The sequence below is a fragment of the Notolabrus celidotus genome, chromosome 8 (assembly GCF_009762535.1).
Source record: "Notolabrus celidotus isolate fNotCel1 chromosome 8, fNotCel1.pri, whole genome shotgun sequence".
Lineage (NCBI taxonomy): Eukaryota > Metazoa > Chordata > Actinopteri > Labriformes > Labridae > Notolabrus > Notolabrus celidotus.
Window position 1 is genome coordinate 34,332,424 of NC_048279.1, and position 14,326 is coordinate 34,346,749.

At 41.1% G+C, this 14,326-nt stretch overlaps 1 protein-coding gene across 3 annotated transcripts in view; it reads right to left on the reverse strand.

The window, feature by feature from the left end:
• Window positions 1-6,449: 6,449 nt before the first annotated feature.
• Window positions 6,450-14,326, reverse strand: part of htr4 (5-hydroxytryptamine receptor 4) — a 364,595-nt gene continuing 356,718 nt past the window's right edge. For all 3 annotated transcript variants that reach the window (XM_034689826.1, XM_034689827.1, XM_034689825.1), the window contains one exon: window positions 6,450-7,374. In XM_034689826.1, coding sequence (XP_034545717.1) covers window positions 7,287-7,374 — 88 coding nt within the window. In that variant the 3' untranslated portion in view covers window positions 6,450-7,286. The remainder of the gene's footprint in view (window positions 7,375-14,326) is intronic.

Below are 14,326 nucleotides of genomic sequence, written 5' to 3' on the forward strand. Positions count from 1 at the left end.
TAATCTGTGCTAATAGGCGGATAATAAATAGTGATCCTTTCTTTTGTAGTTCAGTTTCTGATCCTCCCAATCATTGTTGTTTTAAATCTTAATTTATTCTTGCTTGCATGCAACTGGTTATTAATTTATGCATTGTTCTTTGTTTGTGAACAAATGTGAACTATGAGTCACCACAAATGCAGCTTGTGCTGTGAGCTATGATAATATCAGATAAAATTAAAGTTTGTCCAGGTTGTTTAGCTCATTAGCTAATTAAACATCCATGTTTTTACTCAGCTGTTGATCACTTGTAAGCTCCCCTGTGTGGTAGTGTTCATTAAAACAATTGGAGATAAACTTCTCATTATAATAACCTCACTATGGTGCAGAAATTAAAGAAATCTTTCCCTTTCTTGAGCCGTCTTCCAGATTTAGATGCCTGAGAGGATTTTGGAGAGCAACACGGATGTCAGAGGACGCCAAGAGACCCTATCAGAGTCTTTCAGGTGACCACAGCTCACCTCCAGCACCCTGAGCTCACTCTATTTTTAGCTCTGACTCCGTGCATCATCATCCGCCACTGATGACCTCATGGAAACATCACGCTCAAATAACACAAATGAACCGAGGAGCTCGAGGACTGACAAACACAACTGGAGTCCAAAATTCCTCCACAGGTGGACGGCTGCTCTGACTCTTTGAGAAGAGGAAAAATAAAGGTTACACAAACAACAAAAATATTTCCAGAGAGTTCCCATCTGGCTTCTCTTAGTTTCATCTTACTCTGGATGTCCGTGTCAACCTTTGTTTCTCTCTTCATTTTCAAAACGAAAGACGAGCTCAGGGTCACTTATTCAAGGCTGTTGAGGAGCATCCCACGCACATGCACCAACAAACACACACACACACACACACACACACACAAGACTGGACATGCACACTGGGTGAGATTAAGCTTGCACAGATGTGGTGGAAACTGCAGGGGGAGAAGTGGGTGCTTATTGACCAGCAATGTGAGGAGAAAATAGACTGAATGTAGAAAAAGAGAAAAGCAGACAGTCCACAAACATGTTTGTTTGATGCTGAAGAGGTGACTGACTGCAGTCCTACTGAGCTGAAAATGATTCTGTGGAGGTTTGATTTATTTAGTTTTTATTCTGTAGCCTTTGCTCTTTATTATCTAGCTAGTTTTATAGTTTTTCAATCTCAGCTCTGACAGTTTTATCACATCTTTTTAAACTCTGGAGATAAAAATAACGGACATACACTACCCGTCAAATGTTTGGAGACACCTTCTCTTTCATTTTTATTTATTTTAATTATTTCCAACATTGTAGATTAATACTGAAGACATAAAAACTATGAGATAATCTGGTTTTGCCATAATCTGGATTACAGTAGTCAAATAGGGCTATCCATTGTGTACTAACCCTACCTCTGAACAACACAACTGATGGTCTCAAACACATTAAGAAGGCAAGTCATTCTACAAATGAACTCTTGACAAGGCTCATGTTAATTAGAAACCATTCCAGGAGACCACTTCATGAAGCGGACTGAGAGAATACCAAGAGTGTGCAAAGCTGTCATGAAGGAAAAAGGGGGCTACTTTACAGAATCTAAAATATAAAACATATTCTGCTTTGTTGAACACTTTTTTTAAAAAATTAAATAATTCCATATATGTTCTTTCATAGTTTGGATGTCTTCAGTATTAATCTACAGTGTTTACAATAATTAAAATAAATACAAACCCTTGAAGGAGAAGGTGTTTCCAAACTTTTGACTGGTAGTGTATATAGATGAAATTTGCAAATCTTAAATGCTCAACCAAAGCAGTATTTCAGTTTCAATTTAAAATAGGTTATCTGGATCAAAATGATCTTAAAAACATTGGATGCATGATGAAAAATAAAAAGTATTCCTCCTTAGCTGAGAGAGAGAGAGAGAGAGAGAGAGAGAGAGAGAGAGAGAGAGAGAGAGAGAGAGAGAGAGCTTCCAAAGGTCGTACTTTGGGGGCATTATTGACTCAGCTAATTACATATTTTCCTTAACTGTGTTGACATTTATCCTCAAACGACATAAAAAGTGCTTCAGCTTCTATTACGGTCACATGGTCACAGTTTGAATGAGTGCATTATGGGAAAGAAATACAGCAATTAGGAACAATGGCAGATATAACCTCCTTAATGACTTCCCTCTTTCTGAGGCGCTGGTGTAGCTTCACGGTGTGTATGCCACATGTACAGAGACTAAAGTCCTCGTCACAGCGGTTGCTGGTTCAACTCCTGGCCTTTATCCTGTGCTGCATGTCTTCCTCACTCTCTACTCTTCACACTTCTGCTTCTTTTCAGCTGTCCTTTCCTGTCAAAGCAAAAATGCCCCAAAAAACTATCCTTAGCCTCATCTGCATGCATGGAAATACAATCAAGCTGTTGCACCAAACAGTTAAAACACAGAGCAGAACTTCTCCTGTAAGAGGTTAAGAGCCAACTACAAGACCTCACGTGAAACTGCAGCAAACTGTGGGTAGGATCCTAAAGGCTGTCTCTATTTTATTTTCAAATCCACAAAACTCTCAATGATCCAAAACAGATCTTTCCTCTTGGGTCTGTTTTTTTTGTGTCTAGAAAAGATAAATGAACAAAAGGTCTCATATATTTGATTTGAAGCCTCAAACTCTGCCCACCAGATCAGATAAATGTGAGAACATTTCGTCCTTTGTCCAGAAGTCCAATTTCAAGCCTCTGCTCTGACATCATCCATCACGCTGAAGTGTCCTTGAGTAAAATACTAAATCTCTGAGAGCTCTGAAAGGATTCTCAATGATAACACAGAGATGGCTTTTAGTGCAGTCTGTTAAAGAAGAGAGAGGAGAACAAATTTCAAAATGCATGAAAGCCTAAATAATAAAACCGTCTCCAACAGCTCCAGGAGACTATTCCACGTTTCTACTGTTGCTCTGTTTGGTGAGTGTGCTCCTGTTGCAAAGTTTTCCTAATAAACTTATCAAATGTCGACCTCCCAACCCAAGCAGACTTGAAAACTGTTTTCAACACATTACATGCTACCTCTACATAAAACAAAGTTACAAGGTCATGGTTATGGAGTCTACTTCTGTCAAATGGGGCAGGGAATAATCAAAAACTGGGATATGTCTGATTTTCCAGCCCATTGTTAAAAACTGAAGTGGACTGAAGTGCAGTGAGGTCTTATTCCCGTCTGAACCCCCTGACCTCTCCCCCCCCTCTCTCTCCTGGTTGTACTGTAACATTAGAAACTCATATTTATGAATCTGGAGTAACATGAGAGGTGGTGTTAGTGGTGAAGTTTCAGCCCGGATTAGAGCTTTCCTCTGAACTGTGACTTTTTAAACCGGGTCAATGGGTTTGGCTCTGCAGGGATTTGTAATTACCTCGCCTGAGCAGAGCTTTTTGGCTTTTCTTTGTGCCTGTGAATCAGTGCTCGGCAGTGTTTTCATCTGATTATCTGATTTTGGAGAGCTTTGTTTGTTTGTATGCAAATATTTTTAGAAAGTCTGCTTCTCTTTCTGTGCTTGCTTTGGCTCTTGGGGACACAGTGTTCACTGTTTGTCTATTTTGTAAAGCTGTGCGCGCGTTTCCAAATATCAAATTTAATTGACTTAAGAAAAACCACCAAGCTTTAAAGTATCTTATAATGCATAAGTATCCACAAAGTTTGACGAATGTAGAGAACAAGGGTGATCATCAGACCGCTGCGTGATCAACAGAGAGAAGAGAAATAAAACTGCGAGGAGCTTCAACGAGACAAATACTGTCAGAGAGAAATGTTAACCAGGGTCATAATGCACATCCTGACATTACAAACACTGTAGTGTCATCTTTTCTCTGAATTAAACTTGGATTACTGCTTTCAGTAAACTTATTTTTAGGTGCATTTGTTATGTTTAAGCATAGGGTTGCAAAAATCCAGGAATTTTCAAAGTTGGAAACTTTCCATGGGAACTAACAGAAATTTATGGGAATAAAAGGGAATAACCAGGAATTGACTAAATTAAAGGTTGGCTCTTAAAAGGGAACTTAAATATAGTTGGGGGAAATGTATTTTAGCATAATCCTGACTAAAACAACCAGATTACATGCAAGTACAGTTGAATATCTATGCCAGGGTTGTCCAAACTTTTTTCAAAGAGGTCCACATTTGATGTTGTCAGAATACCTCGGGGCCAATGGCTCCTACTGAGACTTTGGAATCATAAAAGTTAGATATAAAATATTTAATAACAATTATTTTAAATTTTTTCTCAACAAAACAGTAACTAGTAAGTCCTCAGTTCTCCACAAGCCACGTAAACATTAGCAAACTTTATCTTCATCTGGAGGAAAATGTTTTTCATTAGGGTCGGGCAATGTGGGAAAAATATTGTCTCATTGTTTTTCTATGGTAGGATCACCATCTGGATTTCATCACACTTCTTTTTCCTGTTATTTTTAAGACTTTTCTGACCAGCAGACAACATTTTATAACAAAATCATTATTTTCAGAACATTTTTTATGCACCAAATTTTGCCTTTTCTGCACAATTTAATAATTTTGGTCTTGTCTTGTGTCCTCTTTTGTGTCTTCTGAACTTTTAGCATTCATCAAGAACATTTTCACATCATGATACAAACATTAATCTGAAAACCTGTCAGCTTTAAGAGTTCTTGTGTTTCTTCTTTATGCCGTCTTGCAGAATTCCCAGAGCTTTGGCTTTTAAACAGGTAGTCCATATGAAGCTTTTTGAGACGTTTCTGGATTGACTTTAGTTTTGTTTGTGTGCTTGAAAGAAACTGCAAATGTACAGATGATTCAGAAGGTGATTAATTTCTGTGATATAAATAACACATTTTAAGATGAAAGCTTGGGGCCATAAATAAATGGACCTTGGGTCGCAATTGGCCCCCGGGCCGTACTTTGGACATGCCTGATCTATGCTATTCCTCAATCACATGCACATAGCACACTGCTTACTGCAGAGCTATTGAGACCACGCCCTCAACATGCACTGTGCATTCCTCCATCACATGCACAGGTGATTTCTAGAATCCTGCAGAGGCTCGGCTGGAGAAGCTTGAGGGAAGATGCTTTTTGATTTGCATGTTGAATGGGACTTTTTTGGAGGGAGAGGGGCTCTTTGCATTTAACATTTTGAATGGGACATTGCTGGGATTGCATGTTTGTTAATTTTTGAATGAGTAATATTTAACCCTCCTGTTATGTTGCGGGTCAAATTGACCCTTTTAAAGTCTATTTTAGGCTATATCTGCTTCCAAACCAGCTACATGCAGCATAAGAACCTGGGCAGCATGTGACAGAAGAGGTGTCGTGTTAATTTATTAACATCAATTCATTAAAAAAAAAAAAACTCTATGTCATGTAAAACTATTGCATTTATATTTAGGGCTTTCCAATGTACATTAAAAAAAGTTTTAACATTAATTTAAATGAAAAACGAGAGAGTTATCCTCATTGAACCATGATCTGATGATCTGTGAGGATTAAAGAACACCAATGGACTTAATCTGGATTTAAATGGTTAGTAATGGAGTTGAAAATTAGATTTAAAAAAAATGTTTTGGGATTTTTTGAGTTCTGACACTTTTGGATAATTGAATATGCCCCGGGTCAAATTGACCCAGGAGAATTATTGCTGTTCCAGAGAAACAAACTTAACAGGAGGGTTAACTCAACATTCATGTTTTTGTGCTTCAATGAAATAATTGATTGTTCAATAAAATATTTAACACTTGATAAAGTTCTACTTACAAAAAAATCTGTTTTAATTGTATTATTTTTGGATGGATGTCTGCTTATAACAAAACAAATACTTTCCATTAAATTCCCATGGAAAGTTTCCAATCTGGAATATTTCCAAAATTCCCCAGCTTAACTTCCTATGGAAATTTACCTGCAATCTTCCACCCCTTTGCAACCCGATTTAAGCAAACAAGAGACTATCTCAACTCTTAACAGATCCCCTCACATCGTCTCCACCAACACCAGAGAAAGTTATCAGGCTCCATGTGCTTGGTCCTGCATGCTAACTTAGTCCAAGCTGGTTGGTTCTGTGTTGGTAGTGAGTGTTAATCTTTGGTGATTGATCACTTTGGGGTGCAGTGAGGTAAATTTCTATGCTTGAGCTGCAGATACTTGTGGACACGCAGAGGATGGTTTATGGGGAACAACTTTGCTTTCTGAAAAAAGTCAAGGATGCCTACAGGTAGAGGTAAACCATTGGTTTAGTGTTCTCCTTTTCCATGAATATGAACAAACAGAAACACGTGGTTCGTGCTTTAACGTGACCTCGCATGTACGCAGGAATGGAGGAGATAAATGGAGCGTCAGGGTTAGCACTGCATGGGTCAATGGGAGGAGATTATTTCATTCATACAATGACCAAACGTTCATAAACACTCACCACAGCTCCAACACCGTCACACCACCTGTTGAATTATTCATGAGCAGCTTTATGTGTTTCAGTCCTCTAACATCCTGCTGCATGGAAAACTATGAACCTCAGGAAGTGATGTACATGAATGTGAGCTAGCAGCCTCTGTAATAATAATGCACTTGGACAGTTTAGGTCAAGGATGTAACGCGGCCTTGCAACCGCATTTTCCTCTCAGCTCTGTGAGGATCCAGCAAAGCTTTAAAGCTTCAACCCGGGACACATACATGTTATTTCTCTTTGCATCCAAGGCGGAGGAACGTGATATAAAGTGTGTGATGCTTCCCAAAATAAATATTGTTCTCAACTCTGCCTCTTTTTCTGAAAATAACACTTTGTTTTTATACATAAACTCTACTTTTTTTATACAACGTTCTAACAATATCATCAATCTTTCTGATGTTTCAGGGAAAACAACAGGGAGAATCATATAATGATCAGAAATAGGTCCTATGTATGTAAAATAGCTTTGGCAAAATAATTCACTTCATAGACTCCCAGTCATTAATCACATCCATGGCTGTGAAGCTCTCCTGAAAGTACCACCGAGCTGCTGGAGCCGCATTCAGGCTCTGTTTCAGTTCCACCAAGGACAGCTCGGCCAAGAGAACCAGCACGACAGACACAGCATCAGAAAGACAGGGGGCTGGTTGTGGCTCCAGTCCTCTGGGTCCCTGCCACCTTTAGGGACCACAGAATGAGTCACATTCCTCGCCTGGGCCCTCTACAGTCCCATCAGGGTTTCTTTTCTGGAGCTGTGTGCCTGCTCGTTGACTCTGCGGTGACCGTGTTCCAGCCGTGGTCTTTGGAGATGAGACTGAGGAGTCATCGTAGGTCACAAGCAGGACTCGTGGGACTCTATGTAGGTGTGCAGAGACTTCTTCTCTTGCTCCACGTTGCTCCCGTTGTGAAGGACAGAATACCTGAGAGAGAGAACACAGGGAGGGAGGGAGGAGAGAGGTGAATGGGTTGAATCATTTATCAAGAAAATGACAGTCCCTTTGCCCCAGACAGTCAGATATGAGGGTTTTCTATGTTTTGCATCACTTTCAACTGTTTATCTTTAGTGGACTGGTGGTTGTTTTGGAGGTCACCCTTTTAAAATCTGGATTTCAGGAGAGTGAACATCACTTTTTTTTATTTTGATGGGAAAGGGAACACACTTTAATGGCAGGCACCAGCTGACAGGCTTTCTGTTATAATTTTTTGTCACTTTTCCTGAATCCATCATTCACAAATTAAGCAACATCAATCATTAAACTAATTAAAGCCGCAAGCGGCGATGAACGGGCCCTCGCACACCCGCAGCCGCCGCCTATGCGAGCCGCCGCCACATGTAAACCGATATTTGCCACCACATGATGCGAAAGCAAGATCTGAGAGTATATACAGGCTTAGGTGGTGCAAATGTTCCAAGTTTTTGGCAGATTGCCAAGAAAACCTCCAGACTTGACAGTGTGCCACGGCCACAATTTTAGTCTGAACAGAATTCCTTTAACAATAATTTAATCATCAATATGTCTGCTATAGAATGTTCCTTGTTTGAACTGAATCGGAGAAAAACTCTAGGAGGAGCTCTCAAAAGTATGCACCCTTATTTTGTCGTCATTCTTTACATTCAAAGCTGTAGCGCTAGTTAGCATAGCTACATAGCTACATGTCGTAGCTGTAGCTGTGTACCAAGACACACGTCGACATACTGACAAATAAAACAACAAGAAACACTAAATCTGTCACCAATCCTTCAGAAAAGGTCCCGCTGCCTTTCTGGCAGAGGTCGGTTTTACTCCCCACGTCTGCAGATTTGAAGATCTAGTGGATGATTTTTATTTGTCATGGTTAAGTGCTAGCGCTAATTAGCATAGCCACATAGCTACATGTTCATAGCTGTAGCTGTAACTCTGTACCAAGACACACGTCGACATACTGACAAATAAAACAACAAGAAACACTAAATCTGTGACCAATCCTTCAGAAAAGGTCACGCTGCCTTTCTGGTAGAGGTCGGTTTTACTCCACCTGACCGGGTGTCTTTAACAACTGAAACTCAGGTTGAATGTTAGATGTGTGTTAAAGTTGACATATCATGCAAAATGGACTTTTTAATGGTTCTCTACCTGAAATATGTGTCCCTGTCAACAAACCCCCCGAGAATGAAAAACATCCATTCTGCCCCTGTTCTGATTTCTCCACCTTTCTGTAAATGTGTGTGAAAGGAGCCGTTTCAGACTTCAGTGTTTTTGTTATGTAACAACAATATCCGGTCTGTCACGGAGTCAGAGCTCGGAGCTTGTTCAGCCCATAGACTGTATAAAATACAACTCAACCCCTCCTCCGTTTTTCATTCCCTGCACACATGTGTGCTAACAAGGAGCTTAGGAGGGAGGCATGCTAGTTGTAGGCTGTCTTAATAAACACAAAGGTCGGTTTTACTCCCCACGTCTGCAGATTTGAAGATCTAGTGGATGATTTTTATTTGTCATGGTTAAGTGCTAGCGCTAGTTAGCATAGCAACATAGCTACATGTTTGTAGCTGTGTACCAAGACACACATCTACATACTGATAAATAAAACAACAAGAAACACTAAATCTGTGACCAATGGTTCAGAAAGGTCCTGCTGCAGGCGCCTCTCCGTCAGGATCAGATTCTGGATCAGATTCAGAGGGTTGAAGTAACGTGATCTCTGAGCAGCCGTGTATATTCAGCCAACATGTAAATATTAGATCAACATGCCGGAGAGCCGAGGCACATCCACTTCCTGAGGGGGCGTGGTCAGAGAGAAAACAGAGTGTTCTGAGGAGGACTGAAGAAGAGGGTTTTTCAGGCAGACCAAAATCTGATTTCAAAGTGTTTTTTTGAGCATAAACTTTAAAGACATGTTTTGGGGACCTCTTAGACCAATATATATTGATGAAAAAAGCGTGATATGTCACCTTTAAGCTGATCACTAAATCACTAAAACCTCTTCAGACAATCAGAAAAAACATCATTAAAACTGACTAAATTAAAGGTTCAGCCTCCATGTTAAGATAATTGATCTAAAAAGCCAATTCTGAACAGACAAAAGCAACCACAGTAATTTTCTGTGATAAAATGAAATGCATCAAAACACAATAATCATCCATTGTCTGCAGCGTGTCACACTAATATGTTCGAGAAAGCAATTTTATCTGCCAAAGGAGCGTTTAGTGGCACAAAAGATGAGCGTGACGCACACAGACTCATTGCTTCATGTCTAATATGTTACTGGAATTGGTTCTGGTAAACTCTGTTGCACAAACAAATTTAGATGTGACATTAGTGCACAGCATCAGTCAACGCGGCTCTCCTCAAGAAGTGTTTCTGTAAGAATGAACCGTCAGAGGATCTCATCTGGAGGCTGTAATGAGTCTCAGTTGTATACAGAGTGGAGGCTTTGCTGCATCTGAACGAGAACAATCAAAGTCTGTGGTGCACATGCAAGAATTCACGTATGCATTCATGTGCATTTCATTTCAGTGCATGTGTGTGTATGTGTGTGTGTGTCTGGGCACTACAGAGGTCTCACTGCGGGCTAAAACCATTACGAGCTGTTTACACAAACACCCTGACCAAAGACACTTCCTGCTGCCAAACTGGCCGTGAAATTTACCGTCCCGAGAGCCGAGAACATTAAGAGCTTTTCAAAAGGAAACAGGCAGCAGATTCTCGCTGGAGCAGAACCCAAAATTGCTGCCACATTGTGGCGTCTACACCCTCAGCTGCTCTCATCTGAGAGTGCGATGGTTTTCCCGGCTTACGCTCTCCGGTGGAAACAAAGATGTTTGAGAGGTTGTGAGGAGAGGAGAGCTCAGAGAAGTACTGATGACTTTTTATTGATCTTTCATCACATAAAGACAAGCAACACATTCATTTCTATGTCATGTACGTCTCTATTGAGTACAAGCTAATTAACTGACTACATGCTGTGACTTATGGTCTCTGTAGCTCACTTACAGAAGGCCTGGCTGCATTCATCTCTGTGGGTTACAAAAGGATCCTTTCATGCCTGGGTGCTTTATGCTCCATAACCCACAAAATTAATACAAGTTATATAAAAAAAATGCTGCAATTTGTCAAACATAAGAATGTGTAAAAAATCTCCCCAACCCTTAAAAAAAGCTCTGACTTGTGCACTTGTGACCTCTGACAGTGCAGCTCCATAAAGGGAAAGGTGAGGAAGTATGACAGTGAGATAAAAAGTCAAACTATTTCTTCATCATTAAGTCTCTATGAGTAGTTGTTTGTAAAAATGACTCTAAGTTTGCATGCATATGCTTGAAGTTCGCCACAGACTGTTTGTTTTTAAGGATACCTGTTCTAACTAACGTGCACAGTTATTATCTGTAGAAGTCTTTAAGTTGATCACCAGCTCCAGTATATTTGTTGTGTTTTAAAGGCACTGTAAGGAACTTTCATGTTGTGTTTTGAGTCTGGTGACCTCTTTGGATTAAAGCTGTAGAGTTTTTTCAGGATGACTCCAGACTCGATTTCCCATGAGCACCATCACCCACTGTAGACATCCTGCTGCTGTGGACGTTCCAGAATCCAGAAGCAGCAGCAACAGCTACTACTACTACTATCTGTCTCACCCATAGACTGTATAAAATCTGGACGTAGGATCCGTGACGTCATTCATCTGTTTCTGAAGAGCTGTTTGAGACCAATCGGCGGCGGCAGCCATATTGCTTCTGTCGAGCCAGTGTGACGTAAAGAGGTGGAGTTTGAACCTCCTAGCAAACAGCTACAGTGTTCCTGTAGTCAGCTGTGCCTCTCATTGGAAGACTAGTAATCTCAATATCTTCGAAATTGCAGCGTTAGATCGAGAAATGAGCTATCCAGACTACAATTGTCTTTTGTACCAGGCTGTAAACATGTTTATTTCTGCTGTAAAGATCGGCTTTTTCCCATTCATGTGTATGTGACTTCCGGTACTTCCAGAGCCAGCCTCAAGCGGATCCTGGATGAACTGCAGCTTTTAACACTTCTGCATTGGACTCATATTTTTAGACCGGAGGTTGCCGCTTGGTCTCACCACTATCATCTCTCTCTCTCTTCATCTCCCTCTATCCCTCTCTCCAACTCAGTCTCAACAGATGTGTGTCTAACATGAGTCTGGTCCTGCTGGAGGTTTCTGCCTGTTAAAGGAAGTTTGTGTGAGGCCCAATGAGGCGCTGCAGTTTTTTTTGCACTTCTGCATTGGCTTCAATGGCTAAAACCTGACCTATCACCAGACATGTGGAGTCCCCCAGAGGCCAATTGTGGAGCCTCTTTCATTTAAAGAGACTCAGAGGATCCTGAGTCACTGCCGTAGACGGCCTGCTGCTGGATGTGCCAGACTCCAGCTGCTACATCTACTACTATCCATCTCATCACTATCATCTCTCTCTCTTCATCTCCCTCTATCCCTCTCTCCAACTCGGTCTCAGCAGATGTGTGTCTAACATGAGTCTGGTCCTGCTGGAGGTTTCTGCCTGTTAAAGGAAGTTTGTCCTTGCCACTGTAACTTGCTAAATGCTACAAAGTGCTCTGCTCATGATGGATTAAGATGACATCAGACTGAGTCCTGTCTGGAAGATGGGACTGGATCTGATCCGGTCTTGATGTTGGGTCTTTGTTATTAATAGAACATAGAGTACAGATCACACAATCATTTATAAAGGAGGAGGGTATGAATGTAAATCCATCATGTTACAGAATCCTCCTCCTCTACACACTAATCCAGTATCCCATCCTCTACATAAGAGTCTGTAAGATTAGCCAGTGTGTGCACGAGTGATAACCACACACAGAAATGTTAAATCAAACTGTGAGTGTGTTTTTTCTTTTGGATCAGATGAATGTTTGGAGCGCTACATGTGGTCCCGTCCATGCATGTGTTCATGTGTGGTTTTGTTTGTACACAGCAGAGCCACCAGGCCAACTGGCAGAGCTGGAGACAGGATGGAGGTCTGTCTAATGAGGCCAGAGGACAGAGCGACAGAAGGCCTGGATTACGAGCAGACTAAACATTTCTGAACATTTCAGGCTCCAAATGTGGCAAACATTCATCCCTGTAAAGTGCCGCTCAGCAGGATTTCACACGTGTGGAGGAGTGGGACTGGAAAGAGAACATTTCCTGATTAACAACAATACAGTGCAAGTCTAAAATAACACTGACTTAAGTACATATCACACTTTCAGAGATGGTAAATCACAGTGAACACTCGTAGTTAACTGAGTCTGATTCACAAGGAAAGCGAACGCAGCAGAGTTAATGAGCAGTTAGGGTTGAGATGTTCTTTTCTCTTGAAGTGCTGCTGAAACATGTTTTTTCCTTTCAAGGTTCCAACAACACGAAAAGCAACACTACATTTTAAATGTTAAAGTATAAAAACTGCACGTTAACGCCAAGTATAGACCAATCACTGCAGTTAACGAGCTGCTATCACTGCTGTGGCGTCTCCTTATATCTTCTTCGTGTTCGAATGCAAGCTGTCTGAAGAAGTTGACACATTTCTACTCTACTTTAGATCTGACAAAGATCTGGATCTCATTGAGAAAAACCTGCAGAACTCTGAGCTGCTCTGACAGTCATGGAACACAAGTCTTTTCTTCATGAAGAGTCCCGGCGTGTGAGATTCACTGACCACACAGATACAAAACATTCTTCAGAAGAGGGTTAAAAATAAGACTTTCAGTATACCATCTCTTAAAGGGATATTTCAGTTATTTTGAAGTGGGGTTGTATGAGTAACATTACACTATTGCTCCTGTTAGCCACAATGAGTGCTGGGTAAGCTAGGCTATTTTCTCTGCGGACGGGGACGCCTATTCCACGTAATTTTGCTTAAGTTGAGAAAATATGGTCCAGGCAGGAGGAGGAAAACCTTTCTGAATCAGAGGATACCAGCGGCTCACATACGGCTCCAGTCTGCATCACTCATCATCCAGAGTTCCCTGCCTCACAGGAGGTCTGCTTGTTTGAACAGCTGGGATAAAGACAAGTAAGTCCCATCTTTTAAATGTGCAGAAAAGTGAGTTTAATTCACTCTAAAGACCGAGACCACTACTTGATCCTGCTACTTGCTTGTTGATCCAAACAGCTGATCGGTGTGTATCCGTGCTCATGCAGCGGAAGAACACCGGTCTGCGAGGTGCGTCTGAAAATAGTGCCAAAACAAAACAAAGGAGGTTTCTGACGGCAAACTGAAGAGCTCCAATTTTTTCTACTGGTGCATGCATTTGCACCGTGATGAGTGCCTTGACCAATCCGTCCGCAGAGAATTGTAGCCTAGTTTGTCGGCCGGTCCTCTGGGAATTTTCAAATTAAAAGGGGAAGAGCTCACCGGCACTCATTGTAGCTAGCAGGAGCAATAGTGTGCTGTAACTCATACGACCCCACTTAAAAAAAAAACCTGAAATATCCCTTTAATGAAGTTTACACTAAGTCGCTCTTGTTGTTGCTTTTATTGGATGCAGAGGTTGTAAGCGTTCTGGTCTGCGTCTGATGATAACACCACTCTGAAGCTGAAAATGAACCCTGAGGTTAATGTGAATTGGTCTGACCGCGGATTACACCACTGAGCATTAACCTGAGAGTTCACCTCTGCAAATGAACACTCCTCTGATAATGCAGACGTCGTGTTTGCTTTGGCTGTTGGAGATTTCCACTCAAAGTTCTTACAGAGGCTTAAGAGAGGTTAATTCACACGTTAACATGGAGGACGGAGATGTTAGGACGGAGAAAGTTTCAGCGAAGAGAAGCAGAAAGGAAAGTTACACCGTGCAACCTCCGGTGTGTCCAGACGTACGAGGTAGTCCGTCCTTTGAAGGTTGAAGAGAAATAAAGAGATGAAGAAGATTTCTGTTTCAA